At 36.1% G+C, this 27,007-nt stretch overlaps 1 protein-coding gene across 3 annotated transcripts in view; it reads right to left on the reverse strand.

Moving 5' to 3' along the window:
* Positions 1 to 927: 927 nt before the first annotated feature.
* The window catches only part of PRMT3 (protein arginine methyltransferase 3), a 128,817-nt gene continuing 102,737 nt past the window's right edge, over positions 928 to 27,007 (reverse strand). For 2 of the 3 annotated variants that reach the window (XM_050755397.1, XM_050755398.1), the window contains 3 exons: positions 16,559 to 16,609; positions 16,274 to 16,361; positions 928 to 1,903 (listed from right to left, as the gene is read on the reverse strand). In XM_050755397.1, coding sequence (XP_050611354.1) covers positions 1,794 to 1,903; positions 16,274 to 16,361; positions 16,559 to 16,609 — 249 coding nt within the window. In that variant the 3' untranslated portion in view covers positions 928 to 1,793. Of the gene's footprint in view, positions 1,904 to 16,273; positions 16,362 to 16,558; positions 16,610 to 18,147; positions 18,242 to 27,007 lie in introns of those variants that run through there. The other variant, XR_007719075.1, reaches the window with a different exon arrangement.

Below are 27,007 nucleotides of genomic sequence, written 5' to 3' on the forward strand. Positions count from 1 at the left end.
AAGTGACTAAGATCATACAGCAAGTAAGAGCTGGCGCTAGGATTTGAACCTAGGCACTGACTCCATAGCTAATGCTTCTCAATACTATGTTAAGCTGCCTGGTGTATGTCTTGTTTTGACAAAGAACCAAATGCTGAATTTAAAGGAGGCATGTGGAATGCCTCTCCTTAAAAGTCTTATTTTCTTAAAAATAATCCCTTTGTTAAGTAAGACTTGTTTTAAATGCTTTTGATTTTACAAAAGGCCTTAATATGTTGAAACTTATCTATTTATGAGTGATAAATGAGTGATGGGGCCTAACACTGTCACCCGGGCTTGGAATGCAGTGGTGTGATCATTGTGGCCTTCACCTCCTGGGCTCAAGGGATCCTCCTGCCTTAGCCTCCAGAGTAGCTGGGACTACAGGTGTATGCCACACCTGGCTAATTTTTTGTAGAATGGAGTCTCCCTGTGTTGCCCAGGCCGGCCTTGAACTCCTGACCTTAAACAATCCTCCTGCCTTGGCCTCCTGAAGTGCTGAGATTTTAGGCATGAATCACCATGCCTGGCCCTATTTTTACTTTTAGGTAATTAACTTTTTTAGAGAGTCTTTCTCTGTCACCCAGGCTGGAGTGCAGTGGCACGATCTTGACTTACTGTAGCTTCCAACTCCTGGACTCAAGCAATCTGCTCACCACAGCTTCCCAGGTAGTTAGGACTACAGGCATGCACCACTATGCCTGGCTAATTTAAAAATAATTTTTGTACAGACCTGGTCTCACTATGTTGCCTAGGCTGGTCTCAAACTCCTGGCCTTAAGTGATCTTCCTGCCTTGGCCTCCCAAATGCTGGGATTATAGGTATGAGCCCCCACACTTAGCTGAAATATTTTATAATGTTGTTTGATACATTTTATTGAAACTTTTTATAATATAAATATTTTAAAAATATTTTATAAGTTGTTTGATATATTTTATTGAAGCTTTTTCATTCTACATTTCAAATTGAATCAGTAATTGTAAATGACAACTTTATAGAGTGCTCCGTATAGTAACAGTTACATGTTTAACCTTTGCACATAAATCTAGTTTGAAAAAGATGATACATTAGTAAATAAGTACATATTTATCCCAATCTTTAAAAACTTTCATGAAACCTAGAATAAATGTATTGAAATTAGATTTCCTGGGCAGTACTAAAAATCTATAAGGCTAAGGAATAGTCACAAAGAGGGAAGAAACTACAAAATGAGAACCTTAATCAATTAGGCTGTCTGCATATATGATTTGTATAAGAAGGCTGAAGCTATTTTCCGTATTTTAGATTTTTTACACTAATCTTTATTACATCCTGATTTTCTAGCAAATAATACAATTAAAAACTCTTCCTCCGAGGAGTCCATAATAAAATATGTACTACCTGTGTTACTAGTTTAATAAAACATCCAAATAACCAATTTCTGTTTAAAATTTATAGTAAGAAACTTATTAAAAACAAAAGACTATCTTGCTTCCAAATACAGGCCAATGTAAATGATTTTCCATATAGATAAACTCAAGGTGGGAGTTATAGTTGGTTAAATCTGGTGGAGCAAACTTCTAAGAAAATGATTATGTGGCAGACCATGAGGATCAGCTGATTCTCTTCCTCAGCTGAACTATGTCAGATTCCCACAGTAAGAACTTCTCTCTTATTGAGGAGGCTCATTAGGGAAGGGTCCATCATCCATCCGTCTGCTCACATGAAACCAGCTCCCTCCTGCTGACTCACTCTACCCCACATTAAATACAAGGTAGTGTGCTTTTATGGCGTTTTCACTGGAGACCGTAAGTTTGAGTTGAATTATTCAATGTGAGGGTCACGGTGAGAGAACGTGGATCTTTCTTATTCTTGTGAACTGTGACCTTTCCTTTCAAGGCTTCACCTGTAAAAGAAAGGCAAAAATTGTTAAGAATTCAAGGAATACAGTGTAGCAGAAAAGCAAATAATGTGTAACTACCACTTCTTTTTGTTGTGCTTTACCACTTTTTAAATTTTATTTAAAGTTAATAATCATATTTTGTTTTTTCTTTTTGAGACGGAGTCTCACTCTGTCGCCCAGGCTGGAGTGCGGTGGCACGATCTTGGCTCACTGCAACCTCCCAGACTGGAGTGCGGTGGTGTGATCTCAACTCACCGCAACATCCACCTCCTGGGTTCAAGAGATTCTCCTGCCTCAGCCTCCCCAGTAGCTGGGACTACAGGTGCGCGCCACTATGCCCAGCTAATTTTTTATTTTTAGTAGAGATGGGATTTCACCATGTTGGCCAGGCTGGTCTCAAACTCCTGACCTCAGGTGATCCACCCGCCTCGGCCTCTCAAAGTGCTGGGATTACAGGAGTGAGCCACCGCGCCTAGCCAATATTCATTTTTTAGAGCAGCATTATTTTATTTTTATTATTTTTTTAAGACAGAGTCTCTCTCTGTTGCCCAGGATGGAGTATAGCGGTACAATCTCAGTTCACTGCAACCCCCGCCTCCCGTGTTCAATGATTTCTCCTGCCTCAGCCTCCCAAGTAGCTGGGATTACAGGAATGTGCCACCATGCCCTGCTAATTTTCTATATTTTACTAGAGACAGGGTTTTGCCATTTTGGCCAGGCTGGTCTCAAACTCCAGACCGCAGGTGATCCGCCCACCTACCTCAGCCTCCCAAAGTGCTGGGATTACAGGCGTGAGCCACCACGCCCAGCCCTGTTTCATTAATTTTTGAATGAAGCGAGAACTAACTACACACCACAGTGTCAAATCCTTGTGAAAGTGAGTAAAACTATTGTGGTCATGCAGGGTCAATGGAAGCATTTCACTGAACTTCTGAATATGAGGCCCTATGGTGGGTTCTGGGCATCTAGAAAAAAGATACGGTCCCTGCCCTCAAAGAGTTTGTGATCAGGGTGAAGAAAAAAGCTATGCTAACAATTACACAATAGGCATGTGTATAAAGTGTGCTAGAGGTAAATGCTGGGGATGGTTGAAAGGCAGTTAAAGGCAAGGTTTCAAAGGATTAATGGCCAGGGCTAAAGTCATGGTTCACCAGGCTTAAGGGATGTACATGTAATGGTATTTAAGGAAAACATATACACAGAACCTTCACGAATGGCATTCTGAGGAACTGGAAATTATAGCTGGGAAAATGTAGAGGCACATGACAAGGCCATTGGCCATTAATGCACTGGTGCTGTAAAAGGGAAACAACGTAGCCATGTGAAACAATGAACACACAAAAATTACCTGTGCAAAGGCTGATTTCCTAAATTATGTATGTTCCAAATTTTTATGTACTTTTCTAATTATAAATCTCATTCATTTTTTCCTTTATTTTAAAGAGCTGTTTAAAAAATCACAAAACAAACCACTAAGTTGTAGTTGATCACCATTCTTTCCTTAAATAATATTAAGATAACACCAATTAGTATTAGGAATAGCTTTAGCATCTGCATGGACACAACGAGGCTCCATATAATGACCACGAAAATCTATGTAAAACTACTGAAGTACTGAATCAATATCATATTTAAAAAATGCAAATTCCCCATATTCAAGGAAAATTATCTGAATGCTTTTCAAGATGGTAGTGAAATAACACAAGTAAAACATAACAAACCACCTAATATATTTATTTTCAGAATATAAAGATTCCATTACTGATACATTATTCTCTACATCTTTGCAAAAAAGGAGAGACTCATAGTTTAACACAAAATTAAGGAGTTCAATATTAGAAGAAATAATGTGGCCCATTCAACAAAATATAACAATTTTTGTGTAGGTATATATGTTAATGTATATATTTGGCTTTAGCCTTTATACCTGACCTATTCCTCTGTATTATTAAGAAAATGATATAAAACTATCTCATATGACATGTTCACCAATAGTGGACATAATAAAGATTACCAGTCATAGTTCTACAAACTTTATGGAGTTCAGGTTAATCATTAGATAATTTATGCTTCTATTTGTTCAACACCTACTTTGTGCTAGGCTCTATTCTAAGGTCTTTACATGATTTATCTCACTTAATGGTCACAAAATATTGCTATGAGGTAAGTGCATTTTCCTGACTCAGATGAAGTTCAGAAAAGATAAGTAATCTGCCCAAGGTCATCTGCCAGCTAGTGAAAGAAGTAGGATTTTCAGCAAGGCAGTTTGATTCTAGAACCAAGCTCAACTATATTCTGGTGCTTCTCTATATCTAAAAAATCATGATTTATAGCTTTAAATATACTATAATGAACAAGAAATGACCTGTATTTTACTGCCCTGTGGGTGGTTTTTTTTTTGGTAAAAATATTTAGCCACTTGTTTATAAACACAATTGATATGTAAGTTAATGTAACTATTATTCTATAATAACTCTAATGAAAAATGATACATGTTTTCTTATCTAAGGCATTAACCTAGGGAAGAAATAAAAGATCATTAATATATTGAACACATTTAAGATTTTTTTATTTTGGCTGTTTTATTGCTTTTTAAATTAACATTTAAAAATTAAATTAAAAGTTACTTATTGACACCGAAACTGAGAACGAACAGCCACATTATGATAAACTGACAATGTTTTTGTAAATACAAGACAGAATAGTAACTGCCAACTTGGTTATCGGGTTTAACTTACTGTTATTGAATTGCCAACACTGAATCAACAAACTTGATTTTTACAACACAGTGGCTTGCTAGTTCCTTTTTACTTACAAGCAGCATGTCTTATGTAAATTAATTTAGTCGCTGGTATAAAGTAGTTCACATATGAAAAGACAGATAATGGACACTTGAGATTCAAAAATAACAAAATTACCTCCACAGACCCAACATAAAGTAAGTATTCTATTAGATGTCCTAGTTAGGACATTTAAGTGTGGAGGGAAAAAGGATAGATTGGGGGAGCGGGAGATTAAAGTGTTCATTTGCATACCACCTGGTTTTACACATAGAAAATCCTGAAGCTATATGCAAAGAAGGCAACTAGAACTATATACTGAAGTTTAAGCAAGGTCTTATCATTTAGGATCAAGATATAAAAAATCCTATTTCTACATACTAGCAATGAAGAATTTATGTAACACTACAAACAGCAGCTTCAAAAAAGCATAAAGGCGGTGGTGGCTCATGCCTGTAATCCCAGCACTCTGGGAGGCAAATGTGGGTGGATCACTTGAGACAGGAGTTTGAGACCAGCCTGGCCAATATGGCAAAACTGTCTCTACTAAAAATACAAAAATTAGTCAGCTGTTGTGGCACACCCCTGTAGTCTCAGTTACCTGGGAGGCTGAGGCTATGAGAATAGCCTGAACCCGGGAGGTGGCAGTTGCAGTGAGCAGACATCACGCCACTGCACTCCAGTCTGGGAGACAGAGCAAGTCTCATTCATTCTCTCTCATTCTCTCTCTCTCTCTCTCTCTCTCTCTCTCTCTCTCTCTCTCACACACACACACACACACACACACACGCATACAACACTTGAGATAAATGTAACAATATATGTCTGACTTACATAAACTACAAAACAATTCTAACGATGGTCCACATAAATGGAGAGACCCACTCTCTTGTGGGTGAAAGACTCAATGTTAAGATGTCAATTTTCAGTAATCTATAGATTTAACAAAATCCCAGTCAAAATCCTAACAGGCTTTTTAAGACCAGAAATTAATGACCTGATTTTAACATTTATATGGCAATATAAAGGACCCAGAATAGCCAAAACAATTGTTTGTATAAATCTTGCCATCTTGTTCTTTTTCAATCTTATACAGTCTGTCTTAAAGGCATAAGGACAGACATACAGGTCCATGGGGGAAAATGAGAACTCAGAAGTAGATCTATATACATATAGTCAATTAATTTTTGACAAGGGAGCCAAGGCAATTAAATCAAAAGGATAGTCTTTTTAAGAAATGACGATGGAACAAGTGAATATATATTTGGGAAAAGATGAACTATTATTAACTTTTAAATTTAACTCAATTAGATGACAAACCACCCAATTTGAAACCAAGCAAAATATCTGAGCAGAAATCTCACAGGAAGATATAAAAATGGCCAATACACATATGAAACAATGTTTAACATCACATCAGGCAAATGAAAACTACAAGCACAGCTATAACTACATACTCAATAAAACGGCTTAAAATACTGCATCTTTTTTATAAGTGCTAAAAATGATGTGGAACAACTGAATTCAGCAATGGAATGCTAGCCCTAGGAATGTTAGATAGTTATAATCATTTTTTATTTATTTTATTTATTTTTTTTGAGATGGAGTCTCGCTCTCTTGCCCAGCCTGGACTGCAGTGGCATGATCTGGGCTCACTGCAAGCTCCGCCTCCTGGGTTCACGCCATTCTCCTGCCTCAACCACCAGAGTAGCTGGGACTACAGGTGCCCGCCACCACGCCCAGCTAATTTTTTGTATTTTTTAGTACAGACGGGGTTTCACTGTGTTAGCCAGGATGGTCTCCATCTCCTGACCTGTGATCCACCCGCCTCAGCCTAACAAAGTGCTGGGATTACAGGCGTGAGCCACCGCGCCCGGCAGTATAGTCTTTTTAAAAAAATTTGCCAGTTTCTTAGAAAGTTAAATATACACTTACCATAAGACCCAGTAATTCCACTTCGAGGTATTTACCCAAGAGAAATGAAAACATCTGTCTGCACCAAGACTTTTACATTAATATTCGTAGCAACTTTATTCTTAATGGCCCCTAACTGAGAGCAATCCAGAAGTCTAGCAGCAGGTGAATACCTAAGTAAACTGTGGCATGGCCAAAGGAATATTACTTGGCAATAAAAAGGAACAACCTAATGATAGATGAATCTACAAAAAAAAATGCTAACAAAGCTAGAGTACATTCCATATAATTCCATTGATAAAAATTCTAAAAAGGAAATACATATAATGACAAAGCATATCAGTGACTGTCTTGGTCTGGAAATCAGGGTTGGGGACTGCCCATACAGGGAATTGAGAAACTTTTTGGAGTGATGAAAATAATCTATATTTCCACAGTGGTGTATGTAATTTTCAAAACTCATTGAGCTGTACAATCAAAATGTGTGAATTTTAATTACATGTAAATTATTTGTTTAAAAATGTGCCTAGGAATAAACATAGACAAATGAAATGTAGAGAAATCAGAAGATCAATTAGATTCAGTACATAGAAAGTGGCGCATTTTAAGTCACTGAGGAAGGATTCAATAAATTGTACAAAAGTAGTAATATAATCTTTTAAAGGATGAAACCAAAGCCAGAAACCAAAAGGAAAAGTTTGACAGACGTGACTATAAAAAAATGAGAAAAAAAAATTCTATAAAGCAAGAGTTTAAAGAAAGAAAAGAAAAGAAAAGCAGTGTTAATTTTCATTTCTTTGTGCAACAAGTATTTTTTAAATCTGAATTTTGAATTGATTCCTTAGGATGGATGATCAGAAGTATAATTTCTTCATAAAAGGTATGAAATATATTCCAGTGTTACATTCCTGCCATCTTCATCAATAAAAGAGTAAATGAAAACAACAACCAAACTATGATTGTTCTGATTTGTATTTCAAATCAGAGGAGATAAGTATGATTTCGTTTATTTAACTACCATCTAAAAAATCTGGTGCATTTACCTTACGGCTTTTCTCATTAATGTATATGAGGTATTGCTAGTAAATATTTCCTTTTAGTACATTTGCTCTGATGGTTGCGCGCTTTCATTTACATTGCCTTTCGAGTGTTAAAATATGTAAGTTGTCTTGTTTATGAAAGTCCTATTCAATCCTTAGTGTAAGTCAAAAGAGAAATGTTCCATGGTGCTTATAAATCTGGTTATCATCTTCATTTCAGGATCAAAGGATGTACCTATAAGAGTTCTATGTGTTCCTCAGTTTAGAAACAAAAAGCCCCAGTCAAAATGAATTAGTAACGGATATTTCTGTTAATTTTTCACAAAAGAAAAAATCGTAAGCATCAATGTAAATAGTTGAAAAATTAACATAATGTCATATGTATATAAGCTGATACTGATAACTATGATTTTCATTTCTTAAAATGAAATACAGGTAAATCTTTTCCATAATCATAATTTCAAAGATGAGGGTGCACACACACACTCATTTAAGTTAATTAAATAGCATGAAGGGTCACAGTAATAAATGTATAATTCACACTGCTGATCTCCCTTCTACTGTTCAGACCTAACGAAAGTGCCAAGGCAATGGCTATAATACCAGAATGGATCAGAGTAATTAATCAGTGTCAAATAGATATAAAATGACTGATGTTGTTAAGTGTGTGCACTGTGTTGAGAGCTGGAAGGAACACTCTGGAGCTGAGCTGCATGGACTCGTTTTTTATCATCAGCAGATGGCTGTTAGTATAACACAAAGCAGTGCCATAGTTCTAGACAAAAACGACTTCATTTTAATTGTTATACTGTATTTTTTAGAATTAATTTCTTCTGGAGCAATGAAGCTTCATTTCCCCAGAAAAAGGAAAGAAAAACACAATAAATCATTATTAATTGCTGTTAAAGCTTAGAGTTGAAAAATGAAAGAAAAAACTCCCAGATTCTCTATCATATAAAAGCTTACTATGTACTGTATGGATAAATAAAGAGAAATAGCCTGATTTTATATTTTCAAAGCCAAATCACATTAAAAAGATTTGAATTTTAAAGTACTGCCATATTTACTTACAATAAAAGTTTGTACAATAAAACAGAACATGAATTGTAAAGGGAAAACCCACCCTGAATTTAAACTTTAAGTGTCCTCATCTAGGCAAAATAACTCTATAGTTCCATTTACAATATTTTACTTATCTTGTCATATTACCTTCTGGACACTAAAATAAGCTTTACATATAGTAATTTTTCCAAATGAGACTCACAGCTTCATCTATTTTCATCTAAAAATCTTATAGTACATTGAGTCAAAAGCTACTTTTAGTTTAAATGTAACTATAGAGAACTCTTTTAAGCCATACTAAGGTAAGTTTGAATACTAACCTGCTCAAGTGCAATAGTATGAAATTTCTGATAACACCGGAGTTGGCAAAATTGGCCAACAAAATATGGACACTAGATGACCTTGGCATAGTGTTACCCAAGGTGATGGAGAAAATTAGATTTCAATGACAATATATACTATTGTACTTATTTATTCAGCAGAATATGTCAAATATTACATCACATCAAGAAGAAACAAGGGAGGCACACTAAGATGTTGAACTTCTATTAGAACCCCAGCATGCTAAGATGTTATAACACGTGTGTGTATGAATTTATCTGGGAAATCAAGAAAGAGAACAATCAGCTCTGAAGACATTTACATTTTACAGAAATTAGCTATGCCATGAAGGGTGAGTCGGAATTTATCAAGTGAAAGAGGTCAAAACAACCTTCTAGGTAGAAAAATACCTTCGACAAAAGCAAGAAGAAAAAAGTTAGCTTAAAAATGGGCAATCTGTATAACTGAGGTATATGAGCTTACCTGGGGTTGTGAAAGGATGGGGTTGGAAATGATGAAAAACCAGAATCAGATTGCAAAGGGCCATGGTAAGGAGTTTGTATTTTATCCTGAAGAGATTGACTGTCCAGTGGGAAGTTTAAAACTAACTTTACGGCATTATTTACATAAATTGTGTTCGAATGTTGCCACTTTCTTAGTTTCATAAACCACCCCAAAGTCTCAAATATTATCTCTTCCAGAAGTTTTACAGTTTTAAGCTTTTAGATTTGTATCTATGATCCACTTAGTTTTTATACATGTTAGTTTTTGGATATGGTGTGAAGAATCATTATTTTCTCAAACAAATATTTACTTGTTCTAGCACCATTTCAAAAGATCACCCTTTCTCTATTAATCAGCACTGCTCCTTTGTAAAAATTTAATTATACAAGAGTAGGTCTATTTCTGGATTATTTGTTATATTGACTTAAATGGCTATAATAAACACTACTATACTGCCTAGATTAATATAACCTTTGGTAAGTTTAGAAATAACACTGTATAAAGATTCCAATGTGGTTCTTTCTCAATTATTTTGGTTATTCTAGGATTTTGATTTCTATATAAATTTTAGAATCAGCCCATTAATTTCTACAAAACAGATTTTGACTGAGATTGCACTGAATAAAGGAAATTCTTCTATGAAGAAGTAACACTGTAACAGTATTAAGTGTTCCAATTCACAGAATATATCTCTCCATTTATTTAGGTTTTCTTTAATGTCTCTCAGCAATGTTCTATAGTTAAGTGTACAAGTTTTGCATGTATTTCGTTAATTTTATTCCTAAGGTTTTAATTTTTCTTGATGCTACTGTAAATGGTACTGTTTTTTTAAATGACAAGTTCATTCATTCATTGCTCCTCCAGGAGCTCTCGCTGTGCTGATCCCTGTCTAGGTTTCAGGCTATCTGGAGTCAAGGCTGGGGGATATTGGAGGAAAACATCATAAATTTACCACAGGTTTGCTGGTACTTAGAATTCTGGCCTTCTCCTCCCATTTATTTGCTATTACTTTTCAGAGATCTTAATAGCTGCTCCATGCCCTCTGGTTTTATAGCTATATTTGGTGGGAAAAATTGGATAGAATGTGCTATTATCACCTTATCCTGGGACTGGAATTTCAGTGCCTTTATATTTAAAGTGTGTTTCCTGGAGGCAGCATTTAGTTCTATTCAGTCTATTTCTGCCTTTTAATTGGCATGTCCAGATCCTTCATGTTTAATGTAATTATCAGTCTATTTAAGTCTGAATTTAAGTCTATCATCTTACCGTTTGTTTTTTATTTGTTTGTGTCCTTTTCCCCATCTTCTTTAAAAAAATTTAATTATTTTTTGAGAGACAGGGTCTTGCTTTGCACCCAGGCTGAAGTATAGTTAGTGATGCAATCATAGCTCACCACAGCCTGGACCTCCTGGGCTTAAGCAATCCTCCTGCCTCAGCCTCCTGTGTTGCTCAGACTACAGTTATGTGCTACCACACCTGGCTAATTAAAAAACTTTTGTTTTTCTTTAGAGACAGGGTCTTGCTTTGTTGCCCAGGCTGGTCTCAAACTCTTGGTCTCAGCGATCCTGCTGCTTTGGCCTCCCAGCGTGCTGGGATTACAGGCATGGACCACCATGCTTGGCCCCTATCTTCTTTTGAATTGAGTACTTTTTTCAGGATTCCATTCTGTCGCCACCACTAAATTATTAGCTATAGTTTGTGATTAAATTTTAAATTTATTAGCTGTTGCTTTAGGGTTTACAATGTACATACTTAAACTTCATATACAGTGTAAAAACTTTACAATACATTAAATATTTCTATTTTCTCATTAATTTCCTTGGTTATCATTGCCATATATTTTACTTCTCCATATGTTTTAAACCTACAATACATTATTCGTTTTGCTTTAGTCAATGATCATTTAAGAAATTAAGAAATGAAAAAATAAAGCTTTTTAATGTGATCACACATTTACCATTTCTGGCATTTTCCATTGCTTTGTTAAGATCCAAGTTTCCATTTGGTGACATTTTATTTCCTCTTGAACTTACTTTAATACATGTCTTATATTTCCAGTCTGCTGAAAATAAATTCGTTCAGCATTTTTCTTCTGAAAAAGTCTTCATTTAGTTTCATTAAATAACATATTTCTTGTAGATAGAGAATCTAGTTTGCCAGTTTCAATATTTCAAAATGTCATTCAATTAATCATCTGGCTTACATAGTTTTTGATGAATATTCTTTTTTTTTTTTTGTTAGATAGTCTTGCTCTGTTACCCAGGCTGGAGCGCAGTGGCGCGATCTCAGCTCACTGCAACCTCTGCCTCCCGGTTCCAAGCAATTCTCATGCCTCAGCCTCCTGAATAGCCAGGATTACAGGTGTGTGCCACCACGTCCAGCTGATTTTTTGTATTTTGAGTAGAGATGGGATTTCGCCATGTTGCCCAGGCCTGTCTTGAACTCCTGAGCTCAGGCAATCTATCTGCCTCGGCCTCCCAAAGTGCAAGGATTACAGGCATGAGCAATCACGCCTGGCCAGTTTTTGATGAACATTCTAAGGTTATTTCTTTGTCCTTCTCTACATGATGTTTCCTTTTACTGTGGCTTATGTTAAAATTTAAAAAAGTTATCACTGTTAGCTTGATATGTTTCGGTGTTTTGAGTTTATCCTTCTTTAGGTTAACTAAGTTTCTTCAATGTGTAGTATCAAATATACTTCCTGTTGCATCGCCTCACCTTCCCCTATTCCTCCCTCAGCTTCTTCCAAGGACTAGGATAGAGTGCTTGGTATTTTCCCATAGGCTACTGTGGATATGTTCATTTTTATTTTAAATATGTTTCTCCTCTCCTTGCTCTATTTTGAATACATTTGATTGCTGTGTATTCAAGTTCACTGATCTTTTCTTCTGCCATTAATTCCATCAAATGACATTTTCACTTTAAGTGTCTTCTCACATTCTCTTCGCTATGTTCATATATAAGCATAGTTACAACATTTTCTCAACATGCTTCTCTGCTAATTTCATCACTTCTGGGTCTGTTCCTATCAGACATTTTCCTGCATCCAATGTTTGGTTGAATGCTGGACATCAAGAATTTTATATTATTGAATGTATCCATTTTGTTTTCCTTTGTGGCTACTAAGTTACTTGCAGCTTAGTTCTTTTCCCTTCAAGGCTTGTTTTTAAGATTTGCTAAGGAGGATCTAGACAGCCTTAAGCTAGAAATGTGAACCCCATGCAGCCCTGTGTGAACTGAGAACTCCTTGGTACACATTTGCTCCAACTACTTTGCTTGACCTTGTGCATTTAATCCTATATATACACATCTTACTCGTGTAAAACTCCAGGAGTCTTCCTATAGATCTTTTTGAGCTTGTTTTCTGATGAGCTTACCCTCTTCAGTACTCTGCTCTGCAACTTCCCAGCATCTATTAATTAACGCTACCATCAAAGGCTTAGCAGGATTAAGAAAAAGTGTTACTTACATGATCCTTTCTTTATATTCCCATAACTAAGAAATGACTATTTTTCCAACTGTACCATTTCCTTTTAAAATCTTTCTTCAGCTTGTACTCTCTTAGGGGATTCTAATATTTTGTGACATATTGGTCTTACTATTTAGATACAAAAGCATACACCACGGTAGTAAAAGAAACACAGGTGGTGCCAGCAGGCAATATTTGCATCACACAACTCCTTCATAATATTCTACAAATGCTTAAGAGCAAAGCACAAACCAGTTCTTCTAAGGATTACTAGGTAAAGAATAGTAAGGATTTCAAAACTTCACTAGTCATTAAACAATATTTTGTAATGAAGCAGGAGAAAATTTTGAGAATCAAACTCAAATGCTATCTTAAATCTCCCTCACAATTAAAACATGAACTAGTACTGCCTTTAAAACTCTAGTATTAAGATGACAAAATGGCTACAATGAAGAAAAAAAGCAATATTTTCAAGTTTCCAAACATCAATCCAAATACCAGAGCTACAGAAAAACAAAAATGAGGCTAAACGGACTTCATTTGGGTTTTCCTCATTTCAGTTCTGCTGTGCTCAAGCTTTCTGCAGACAGAAAATGACACCATCAAGGTTTTATTTCCGTATCACTTGCAACTTCAAAGTGAGAAAATGACAAGGTGCTGCTTCAATCTCGTATTTATTTGCATCTATTAAACTCAATTTATGTATCAACAGTGAATTTGAAGCTATAGTAGAATTTATGAAATATTGAACACAGAGATTGATAACCACCTGGTAACTGTAATATAGAGTCCACCACCCAGCTTTGTTAAATCTTAGTATTCTACCAGAGTTCCTCCAATTTTTTACAAAGTTTTCTTGTATATGTCTTTTATATGACATTGACCCCCCTGCCACCTCAGTTGTAGCCTACCCTAATCCTATTTCTGTCCTTCCCCAGAGGTAACCACTATGCTGAATGTGAGTTGTTTCATACTTGTATTAGGTATGTGTATGTGTGGTTGTTTTACATGTTTTAAAAGTTCACATAAATGGTATCTTGTCAGACTCATTCTGCAATTTTCTTTTTTGCTCAATGTTGCCTCGCCTACCTTAACTCCCCAAGAGACAGGGTCTTGCTATGTTGCCCCAGCTGGAGTAAAGTGGCTCAATCACAGCTCACTGCAGCCTCAAACTCCTGGGCTCAAGGGAACTTCCGGTCTCAGCCTCCTAAGTAGCAGGGACTATAGGTGTGCACCACCATGCCCGGCTTCAATGTTGTTTTTGATAGAAACATACATACATAACTTACCTGCTCTAGATACTATTCTATGCAACTACCACCTTTTCTAATCCATCTTCTGCTGGTGGACAATTAAGGTTATTTCCAATTTTTCCCTTCTACAAACCATGCTGCTATAAAGATTTTTATATATGTTGTGGGAGAGACTGTTAGAATACAGGCCTAGGAAAAAATTGCTTGGCTGTAGGGATGGTACATCTATACTTAGCTTGATAGTATCAAACTGTTCTTAAAAGTTCTACTAATTAAAAGCCAGCAAAAGGGGATGAAAGTTGCATTTGGCTACATTATTGCCAGCACTTGACATTGGTAAACTTTATGTATTTTCTTCCCCCAATTGATGGACAAGAAACAGCATCTCATAGGTTCAGTTAGCCTTTCCCTGAGTTATTGGTGAAGTCGGATTTTTTTCACTGAAGCTTGTTATACATTGAGCTTTCATGCCCTCAGGAGGTTTTCAGAGAAGGTTGTACAAGAAGACTTACATGTAGTAAGCAGTTTAAAATTTTAAATCCCATAATGAAATTCTAACTTTTAGAGTGAAATGTATAGGTATGTCAGAACTATAGGTGCTAATATAAGTGAACAATCAATGAGTTTTTAAAATAAAAAATAGAATCTGATTTGCCCTTGAATATTGCGTAACATTTGGATAGGCAGGGAAGAGACAGTGGAGAGAATGGTAAGACAAATAAACTTTGAATGCAATAACTTTTTCTCTTTTTTTGAGACAGTCTTGCTGTGTCACCCAGGCTGGAGTGCAGCGGTATGATCACAGCTCACTGAAGACTCAAGCGAGCCCCCTGCCTCAGCCTCCAAGCAGCTAAAACTACAGGCTTGTGCCACTATGCCCAGCTAATTTTTAGTGTTTTGTAGAGATAGGGTCTTGCTATGTTGCTTGGGCTGGTCTTAAACTGGCCTCAGCTGGGTGCGGTGGCTCATGCCTGTAATCCCAGCACTTCGGAAGGCCGAGGTGGGCAGATCGCCTGAGGTCAGGAGTTTGAGACCAGCCTAGCCAACATGGTGAAACCCCATCTCTACTAAAAATACAAAAATTAGCTTGACCTGGTGGCGGGCACCTGTAATCCCAGCTACTTGGAGGCTAAGGCAGGAGAATTGCTTGAACCCAGGAGGTGGAGGTTGCAGTGAGCCGAGACGGTACCATCGCACTCCAGCCTGGGCAACAAGAGTGGAACTCCGTCTCAAAAAAGAAAACCCAAAACCCAAAACTGGCCTCAAGTTATCCTCCTGCCTCGGCCTCCCAAAGTGGCTTATTACAGGCATAAGCCACTGTACCTGGCCTACAATAACTACTGAATGAAATTGTCTTTAACTTTTATTTTATTGGTGATATCTCTCTTTAGTCACTTGGAGAAAGAAAATATTTTCTTTTAGTTATATTTGTAACTTATAAAATACTAACTATTGCTTAAAGTTTTCTGAATTCTGTGATACTTTAAGAGCTAGGTAATCTTATTTATTTTAGTTGGCAGAAATTAGACTTAAAAAATTTTCTTAAATTATGTCTTTAATTAAATGATATGCCATCTAAAATGTATGTAGATGGTAAACTCTAAGAACATCTTTTCTTAACATCTGTTATATATTGCTTCAAATATATTGTGCAGGCCAGGCACAGTGGCTCACACCTGTAGTCCCAGCACTTTGGGAGGCCAAAGCAGGCGGATCACTTGAGGTCAGGAGTTGGGGACCACCATGGTAAAACCCCATCTCTACTAAAAATACAAAACTTAGCCAGGTGTGGTGGTGTGTGCCTGTAATCCCAAGTACTCAGGAGGCTGAGGCAGGAGAATTGCTTGAACCCAGGGGATGGAGGTTGCAGTGAGCTGAGATCACGTCACTGTACTCCAGCCTGGGTGAGACAGCGAGACTCCGTCTCAAAAAGCAAATATAGTGTGCACAGAAAAAGTGGTTGTAAAATGAATGAATATCTTCTACTTCAGAATGAACAAGATACTTTTCCCCCTACTATTCTTTCTCACCTGCTTTAACAGAAAATGGTTTTTCCAGTAGAAATACTGTTTGTTTCCAGTGTGTTTTGGTGCTCTGAGGGCCCGTAGAGAACACGACCTGAATTGGTAAAGTTCAAAAGTATTTGATGAAGTACAAGATTTTTAATATCATGGTACATTAATCTACAACATCAAACACAAGCCCCGACTGCTTACAGCAGCAAAATGCTTATGATTAAACACCTTGGGGCACAAAATAAAATATAATGTACTTCTGTAATAATTAATTCTTATGAGATAACTCATGATACTCACCCTGTTGTGGCAATTCTTCTCAAAATATATATCAAAGTAGCCAGCAATTGCCTGTTTTTTTAAAAAAGAAATATAAATACTTACTAAATGAATTACATTATGTAATAACTAATTATTGTCTCTTAAGACATGGCAAATGAGAAACTATTTCAGAAACTCAATACCTCTTAAACTCAATATTTTTCCTGGAAAAGATGTTATAAGTAAAAACAAAGTAATGTAATTTGGCTTTTCCTCACAGAAGTAACATAATAAAGGTAATAAGGCTAATCAAATAATCAGTATGATTTAATAGAGAAATAATCATGCTAGACCACTGAAAGGGAAACACACATGGAAAGAGAGCTGGCCCCTCACTGATCCTCACTCGCCAACTGAGTGTCCACCCATGCGTTAGGCCATCTTGGCTTCTCCAGCTGTAGTCAAGCATTCAGACAACTGCAGCAGCATGAAAGATGCCAGGAAAGACCAGCAGGTGCACTAGTCAGTTAAGTCCAGTCAGGATTGCAGAATCGGAAACACAGATATGTTTTGGGCTTCAAGCCAGAGTTTTGAGATGGGTTATTATACAGCAACAAATAATTGAAACATGCCCTTTTATACAAAGCCAGTTCATTTAATTTCTTCTAGTCTAGTATATCTGTTTTTAAGTCAAGTACTGTGAATATTTTTGTGACGAAATAAAGATTTTTAAAATGTTACCTATTTTATTTTCCTGAAAAAATGAACAATAGTACTCAAATTTTATGTTTAAGCAAGTACTCAAAGGAGAAACTCCAAAGTGAGCTCTAAGGGTTATTGTGATAGTACAAAAATAGTACAAAAAGATCTTTTTTTTTTTTTTTTTTTTGAGATGGAGTCTTGCTCTGTTGCACAGGCTGGAGTGCAATGGTGCGATCTCAGCTCACTGCAACCTCTGCCTCTTGTGTTCAAGTGATTCTCCTGCCTCAGCCTCCTGAGTAGCTGGGATTACAGGCATGCGCCACCTGTAATTTTCGTATTTTTAGTAGAGATGGGGTTTCATCATGTTGGTCAGGCTGGTCTTGAACCCCTGACCTTGTGATCTACCCCCCCTCGGCCTCCCAAAGTGCTGGGATTACAGGTGTGGGCCACTGCACCCAGCCTACAAAAAGATCTCTTAAAGAAATTAACATATTCAGGTAAATACATAATTTTGAGTTTTTTGGTTAAATTTAAATACCATTTCTTTTTCTTTCACTATTGGAACTAGCTGGACTTAATCATTTTTTAAAACTGGCATTACATTAAGCTTATAAAGTGTTAAAAACAGGACACTGTTTTTGAAAAATCATGGTAAAGCTAATTTGTGTACTCCGCTGCTTTTGTTAAAAATGTGACATTTTATTGATCTTGTAGGGTTAATATGGATTAGGTCCAAACCAAATTCAATATTTAACCTTGAGGTTCATTGCAATTTAGATACTGAGAGAATCAAAATACTATTAATAATTCTGCCAAATAGAATTATAAAACAATGTAGTACTCAGCCACAGATTATCATAAAAACGATGTGGTTAATTAGAATATTTCTAAATAAAACCTTTTACAATTGATTTCTGGATACTTACGATGCCTCTTCACAGACCAGTTCAGCTGTTTTCTTATTTATTTCTGTATGCCTGTCTTGTTCACCACTATACTCTTAGTGCCCAGAGCAGTAACCTGGCCCATAGGATACAATACAATATTTGCTGAGCAAATGTGTTTATTATACATTCTATTATGTTAGTTACGATACTATATTATAGTTTGCCTTATACTGCAATTTATTTAAGAGCAGGGCGTATGTGTAACTCACCTCTATGCCCCTTACCCAATACAATGTTATATAGTAGGTTTTCAATACATTTTAGCCAAATGAAAACTTTGTCTTCAGTCTCAAATATGGCTAGCTTTATTATATAGTTAGTATACTTTATTAAAGCATTGACTAACTGAACTTGAATGGAACTAATAATTTTTAACTCTGAAAAGCATGGAACATGTGGGACAAATATGGAGAGGAGAGAGCTAGAAAAGATCTCCTAATTTTGTATGTAGGAAATGCCCAAGTCTCAGCCTATACAGGTGAGACCCAAACCCACATAGCAAAAGCTTAGAGAATTGAACTAAAATTGGAATCACTGGTGCAAGTCTCAGGATTAACCTCTGAATAAAACATGCATGGAAAAAAAACCAAAACTAAGTAAAGGCCTAGAGAACTGAACTGAGATTTGAAAAACCTGTAAAAGTTTCAGACTAATCCGTAAAGTAGGTATGTGTAAGACAGCCTCAAAACAGCGTAACAAAAGCTTAGAGAATGTGACTGAGACTTGGCCAACTGTCTGCTCGGACACTAAGACAGAACTTATGGTCTGATTTTAACTGGGCTGGCTGACTGCTAACAACAAACATCAACATTCTTAAGATTCTAACAAGGTACACAGTTTATACAACATAGCATGCACAACATGTAAGGTACAATCTCAAATTACTCAACATACGAAGAATCAGGAAAATTGAACAACTCTCAAGAGAAAAGACAAGCCACCTCTGAGATAACCCAGATGCTCGAACTATCAAGCAAAACTTTAAAGCAGCAATTACAACTATGTTCTAACAAGGACAGAAAACACAATGGAATGAATCAAAAGATTAGAAATTCTCAGCAGAGAAACTGTAAAAAAGAACCAAATGAAAAAATTTTAATTGGAAATTATAATAACTGAAACTTCTGGGCTGAATAGCAGAATGGAGATGACAGGGAAAAAATCAGTGAATTTGAAGATTAATAGAAATTATCCAATTTGAAGAAGGGAAAAAGACGGCAATAAAATGCATGTTATAGGACCTCGGAGACCCATAGATCTAACGTGACATTGGTGGTCCAGATGGAAAAGAAAAAGATACTGATGGAGGAAGTTTTAAAATTCTGCATCTAGACAGAACATCATTTATGAATGAAGGCAAAATATGACATTTTCAAGTCAAGGAAAAGTAAAGAAATTCATTGCCAATAGACTTCCTTCAGAAACATTTTAAAAGAACTTCTTCAGGTTGATGGGAAATGCTACCAGAAGGTAACCTGGAACAACAAGAACAGAAAACCCATAGTTTTAAATATCTTTTTGTTTTCAAAATTTTTAATGTATCTTTTAAAACTGTGTTTTAAACTCATGTGTCAGCCTCTCATCTTTCTGCAATTATAATTCTGTAACTGTTATATTTATTGCCAGTCTTTAAAATCAGAATTAGAAATGTTTCTCTTCATATATCTGAAGCTGAAGATGTTACAAAAGCTGCTTTTAAACCCAAATTTTCACAAAAGCTCTTATTAGCTTACTTAGGATTTATTTTTCCCCACATTTTTTTTGGGGGGGCCTCCCAAAGTGCTGGGATTACAGGTGTGAGACACCACGTCCGGCCATACACGGTTATTAATCAATCTCCAAATCTGTGTATGAATTTCAGTTAAAAATTTCCAGCCCTTAAATAATACAGTGAAAGAAATACTGGGAAGTTCTGGGTAACCAAAAAATAAGTTTTAAGACAAAGAAAAATGACAGACAGAGTTAACTTCGGTTATAAGCACCGGAAAGGATCTATGACAAATATCTGAAATTGCCTCCATGTGAAATGCATCACAGTATCTTTGAGTCCTCAAGCACAGTCACATTTCTAATGAGGTTTGGTTTACAGTAATACTAACTCAGTTCCACAGCACACATTAAACAGAAAGCAGAAGCATGAAGAGAAGTTAGGAAGGAATTCACCTGAAATTCAAACTTTGTGCAGATAATCTACCTATTCATTAGACAGCACTCATATAGCTGAGAAAGTAGAAGATTCTTGCTCTGAAAAAAAAGGGAGTTTCTGGTTTTAAAATGGGTGTTTACCCTCAAACACCAACACGATCTAGAATGCCCCTTAAAGAGACAGGGTTTGTGTTTTTTTTTACTTTTGTGTGTGATTATTTTTAAAAAATTTTATTTAACTTTAGAGATGGAGTCCTGCTATGGTACCCAGGCTGAACTCAAACTCCTGGGCTTAAGGGATCTTTCTGCCTAAGCCTCCTGAGTAGCTGGAACTACAGTTGCATGCCATTGAGGCTTAATTAAGAGATTAAGAAAAAACTTCAATTTTGAAACAGTAATATAAAACCAAATGAATTATGATTAGTGTTTTTATTTCTGCAAAGCTATTATATATGATATAACCAAATATCAGCTGATTTAGGAATAAATGATTTATTTTGTCAGGAAAATATAAACATGCCACTATTTTCAATTACAGTTTGATCATCTTGCTACCATCACTTTGACAGGCTATCTTTACATCTTTTAAATGTTAATTTCAATGAATATACATTCTCTCTGTGGAAGTCATTCAAATATAAGAATAACCATAGGAAATAATGACTAATAGGCAATAGCAATAAATAACCAGAGCTACAACTTGATATGTGCTTGAAAAAGATCAGAGGTTTGAAGGCTGACTACAGAAGAAATTTCTCCTTTGTCTCACACATACATCTTGTCGGGGCAATGAGAACTGCTGAGGGAAAAACATTAAAATGTATCTGTAGGAGCAGGGTTAATTTGCAAAGGCAAGGTCACAATTAAATAAAATTCCACTGAATTATACCACAGTCAGAAAAACTTATAACTAAAAGTTTTAGTTATAAAAGTCCCTTAGAGTGAGAGAAAGGAGAATGAGTGGTAAGTAATTAAAAAACAAAACAAAACAAAAATAATGATAGAAGAAAACAGAATGAAAGGAAAATACATACACATGATGAATTTCTGGGATAGCTTGATCACTCGACATTTTGTGAGAATCCTCCACAATTACTTTGATGCACATAGGGAAATACAAGCATGTAGCTTTGCTGTACATCTTAAATATTCCTCAGCATATAATAGTTCCAGAACTCATCTTTTTGTGGGTTTCACAAAAAGAAAACTCATGGCATTTGTAAAATGAATCATGGAAAAAATCTGTTTTAAGCCATGTTTTGCTTGTTTATTCTATATAAAGGTAAATGCAGTTCATTTAATATACACTCATTTGAAGAACAATGATTTGGGATAAAAACAAATGACTTTCTCATGTATTTTGGTGTGATGAGTATTTCTTTAAAGAGGACACATTGTGTGTATGTAATAGGATGGCAACCAATGAAATAAGATCAGACTAGACCTTATAAGGAAGAAGGAAATTAAAAATTATCATTATCACTATCACCTGCAGGGAGTAATTTATCATTTCTGTTCTTCATTGGTATCATGTTCCAACAGCATGTGGTTACAGCAGATACAATTAGGCAGCTGGCCACAGAAGTAGGAGGATAATGTGCTTTTGATGGAGTTTATCCAAGCATGGAGATAGAGTGCTTGTAATCCATGCAGCAGAATCACTATAACAAAAATACAATTTTTCGTTGAAGTAGTTCTTTCAAAATCATAATATGGAATGCAAAAGCCAACTGATGAGTCTGAAGCAAGCAAAGAAAGAGTAAGCAGACAATGCATAAAAATGACTGTTAGAGCTTAGATCATTGTATATAAACCAAGCAGATGAAAATACAAACATAAGCTATACGAGCTGCCACATATAGAGAATGAACTGTGCTAGTAATAACTGGTGTTTAAGAAGACACAATCAACAAATATGAAAATTATATATTATGATTTTTTCCCCAATTGTAACTATACATTAAATTATGGACTCTTCCTTTTTCAATTAATTTTCTATTGTATCCCAAGAGAAAAATCTGCACCTTTTCTTTCGTTCATGATTCCTCTAGGGAACAATACACATTAAGTGCCATATACTTCTCAAGAGATACTGCCAGATTGAGTGGTTTTAAAAAATAGACCAAGCAATATGGGAAGTAGTAAAACAGACAATAGGTCTAAAAATATTAAAAAAAAAAAAACTTTTATTGAAAAACACAATGTAATTTATTTCTGATCTACTTAGAATATTTCAAGATAACTGAAACTCCTTTTAAATTTATTTGGGATTGCTTCCTTGTAATTTCAAAATTGCTTATTAAAGTGGTTTTGGGGGGCAAAAATCATCTTCAGTCTATAACATGAATACTTTCATTAATTGATACCTCACATGCCTTAATTGCTCTACATTTCTTCCTAGCTATAAACACAAAATTATTTTATACAACTAGTATTCGTTGACATTTACTGATTTTTCACATTTTAAAAACTGCTTAATATATATAATGTACATTCAGTGTAAGTGTATATCAGGCTGAATTTTCAAACTAAACACAGCTGTGAAACCCAAACCCAGAAGAAAAAACAGATCATCTCAGCACCCTAGTAGTCCCCCTTACGCACCTAGACTCTACAAGGCACCCTATGCCTCTAACAACCTATCCTAATACTCTTAAGCAAAGATTCATTTTTCCTAGTATACTTAAATATATAGAGAATCATACATCAGGTAGTCCTTTCTATCTGGCTAATTTTCCTCAATATTGTTTGTGAAATTCATCTACATTATTGCAGATGATTCATTTTCATGGCTGTAAGGTGTATGTGACAATATAATTTAGTTTACTGCTGACAGGCACTTGAACAGTTTCTGTGAATATATGTACCACAGCCATTGGGTATATACCTAAGAGAACTACTGGTATGTAAATATTTACCACTTTTGTTCACCTTTATTCCTTCCTGAATTTCTGGCCTTCCATCAGGGATCATTTGCTGTTTGCCTGAATATCCCTCGGTACTTCCTTTGGCACAGGTTTTTTAGGCAAATTCTTTTTCTTCTTTTCTGCTTATCTGAACATATCTTCATTTCAGTTTCATTCTTCTTTTTTTTTTTTTGAGATGGAGTCTTGCTCTATTGCCCAGGCTGGAGTGTAGAGGTGCAATCTCGGTTCACTGCAACCTCCACTTCCTGAGTTCAAGCGATTCTCCTGCCTCAGCCTCCCAAGTATCTGGGACTAGAGGTGTGTGCCATGACGCTCGGCTAATCGTTGTAATTTTAGTAGACACGAGGTTTCACCATGTTGGCCAGGCTGGTCTCGAACTCCTGACCTCAAGCCACCCGCCTGCCTCACCCTGCCAAAGTGCTGGGATTACAGGCATGAGCCACTGTGCCCAGCCAAGCTGTCCACTTTCATTCTTAAAAAATATCTTAGTTGGGTTAAACTCAGGGTTGGCAGTTATTTTCTGGCATCACAGTGATAATGTCATCATTACAATTTCTTCTGTTTGTCTTTTTTCTTCTGATTCCATTGTTCCTCTCCTCTGCTCCCCCAATTCCATTGTTCTTGTGCACCTGGCTAATACAGGGCATAGATGCTCTGTATTAGGTAGATGTGCAAGGGGGGCTACTAGGGTGCTGAGATGTTATGTTTCTTCATCTGGGTGTGGGTTTCACAGCTGTATTCAGTTTGAAGATTCGCCAATTGTAGAAATTATCTACTAGTCTATTTAGCTCCTCTTTAAAGGTAATTCCAGCACCATAGCTCCACCAACTTTGAGATATTTCTTTGATTTCTGTAGTTTTACTAGGATATGTCTAGGTGTGGATTTCTCTTCCCTCTTTTAAACTGAGATATAATTCACATACCATAAAAATTGACCCATTTAAATTGTACAATTCAGCATTCTTTAGTGTACTCAGAGTTGTGTAACCATCACTACAATTTAATTTTAAAACATTTCATCTCCTCCAAATCTTCCATCCATTCTCCTCTCGTTCAGTCTGTGTCTACAGATATACCTATTCTGGATAATTCATCTAAATGGAATCATACAAGAGATGGTCTTTTGTGACTGGTTTCTTTCACTTAGCGTAATGTTTTTAAGGGTTAACTATGTTGTATCATGTTTCATTCTTTTTTATTGCTGAATATTACATTGCATGAATATGCCAAATTTTATTTATCCATTCTGTAGGTGATGGACATCTGAATTACTTCCATTTCTTAGCTATTACGAATAATGCTGCTATAAACATTTGCGTGGGCATGTTTTCACTTCTCTTAGATATACACCTACATTTCGATCTAATTTAAAAATTACACTATTTAGGTTATGTTGTACTTTTTAAATTGTTGCTTTCACCTGTTTTGGAAAATTCTTAGCCAACATCTCTTTAAATATTGTAACATTCTCATCCTCCTTTTCTCTGGGATGCCCATTTACATGTATATGTAATTAGACCTTTCCTTGTATCCATGTTATTTCTTGCCCTTCCCTCTGTCTCATTCTTGCATCTCTCCAGGCTTCTTCCTGGACATTTTCTTCTGCCCTAAAATCCAGTTTGCGGATCTTCTCTACACAAATATGTGAAGATCTGCTGCTCAAATCGTATTTAATTTGGTCTTAGAATGTCTGTTCTTTTCCAAACAATATTATTTTTAAAAATGTTTCCATTTGTTAAAATTTGCAATTTCTTTTCTCTTTGAATTTAGTAAGCATAGTTTTTTCAAAATCTGTGTCTGTTATAACTAATTCCTGGAGCACCTAGAGCTCTGTTTTTATTGTCTACTGCTTCAACTGGTTCTTGATTCATGTTTTTGTGTCCTTGTGTGACTGATTACGTCTGAATATGTTTTGAACATTAATATTTGAAAAACTTCGTGAAAATAATTTGAAACCTGTAATAATCTTCTAGAAAGATCTTTTGTTTCTGCAGGGAACCTGGGGGCATGAGCAAACCGAGGTCTTAATCTAATAGCAGGGTTTGAGATTTCTACTTCTCTCATATCTTATCCTGGGCACAGTCTTTATGGTCCCAATGCAAAGTGCTGCAAAACTATAAGGGTCCCATTTTGTATTCCTATCCATGTAAGCGACATCAAAAGGGCTACACAGTCTTTCAGCTCCTTCCTCTGAATTGGTAAATGCCTATAGGACAAAAGTAGCCCCAAATGTTAGTCTCATTTTTCAGATTACCTTCTTTTCTGAGTCTTGGCTTAGTAGTACGTCCTTATTTGATAACTTCAAACAGATAGCATTTAACATTTTTTTGGCATTTGTAGCTGTTTTCAGCAAAAGGGTTTCTCCATTTTATGTGGCTCACCAACACAGGAGGAAGATTATTCACTGTATTGCTTTTTCCTCCCTAAGGCCCCCTACCTGTATGATAAAGACAAACCAGAGACTGGGCAATTTACAAAAGAAAGAGGTTTAACTGAACTTGCAGTTCCACGTGGCTGGGGAAGTCTTACAATCATGGTGGAAGGCAAAGAGGAACAAGTCATGTCTTACATGGATGGCAGCAGGCAAAGAGAGTTTGTGTATGAAAACTCCCCCTTAAAATAAACATCAGATCTTGTAAGACTCACTTTCATGACAGCAGCGCAGGAAAGACCTGCCCCTATGACTCAGTTACCTCTTACTGGGTCCCTCCCACAACACATGGGAATTCAAGATGAGATTTGGGTGGGGACACAGCCAAACCATATCACGGTAACACCCACCCCAATTCTTAAACTAACTCATTTGTTATGTCCCAGTTTAAATATTACTTCCTCTGGGCAGCCTTCTTTAATCCTAGAGTAGGTTATAATACATCCATTAAATGTTCCTGCACTCCTTGTAGTAACACTCACTATATAATACTTTTTGTTCAATGTCTTTGTTCACTTGTAGATCCTAATAGCCCCTTAAGGGCACTCTTACCATTTCTTTGTTCACCTCTGTATCCTTACTGCCTAAGCATGCCTGGGCATGCCATCTAAATGGTGAAATTGCACTGAGTTACAAAGGCATGAAATATCCTGGAATGTTCAGGGACTACAGGAAATCAGTATGATTTATTAAGTAAACTATTTGTTAAATGACAAAAAGATGGTCAACCTGTCCCAACCTTTGGTAAAAGGAAATGATGATGCTTTAACTTATAACTTCCTATTTTCAATTAAAAACTGATATCGGATGCAACTACTTCAGACAAATATTCCCTCATCTGTACAATTAATCACTTCCCGCTAATACAATACATATGGTATTAGAAAGACTTTCATGAAGAAGCCACACTTAAAGTAAAAACCTTAAAGATGATCAGGGAAAGGAAGAGTATACAAGGCTAAGGGTGTCTTTTATATGCCTCTGCTATTGTGTTATAGAGCACTACATTACAATTCTCCATTTATGTTGGCCTCTCCTTCTAAATGAATGTCTTTAGGGCTAGAAATTACATTTTGATTATTTGTTGTATTCATAGTGCCTAGCACGGAAGCCCACACATAGGGTTCAGTACATGTTTGAATGAAAAGTGATGTTGCATAGTACTTTTTTTTTTTTTTTTGCAATCTCTGCCATTTAAAAAGGCTTGCAGCCCACTGCTTCTCTAGATTTCTCTCCTCCTGCTCCCTCACACATCATTGGTTTTCCACTGCTTGATATCAATGACTACTATTTCCTTATATTCCATTTTTTGTGCTGCTTTCTAATCTTCCCCAAA

Source organism: Macaca thibetana, chromosome 14 (assembly GCF_024542745.1).
Source record: "Macaca thibetana thibetana isolate TM-01 chromosome 14, ASM2454274v1, whole genome shotgun sequence".
NCBI classification, from domain to species: Eukaryota; Metazoa; Chordata; class Mammalia; order Primates; family Cercopithecidae; genus Macaca; species Macaca thibetana.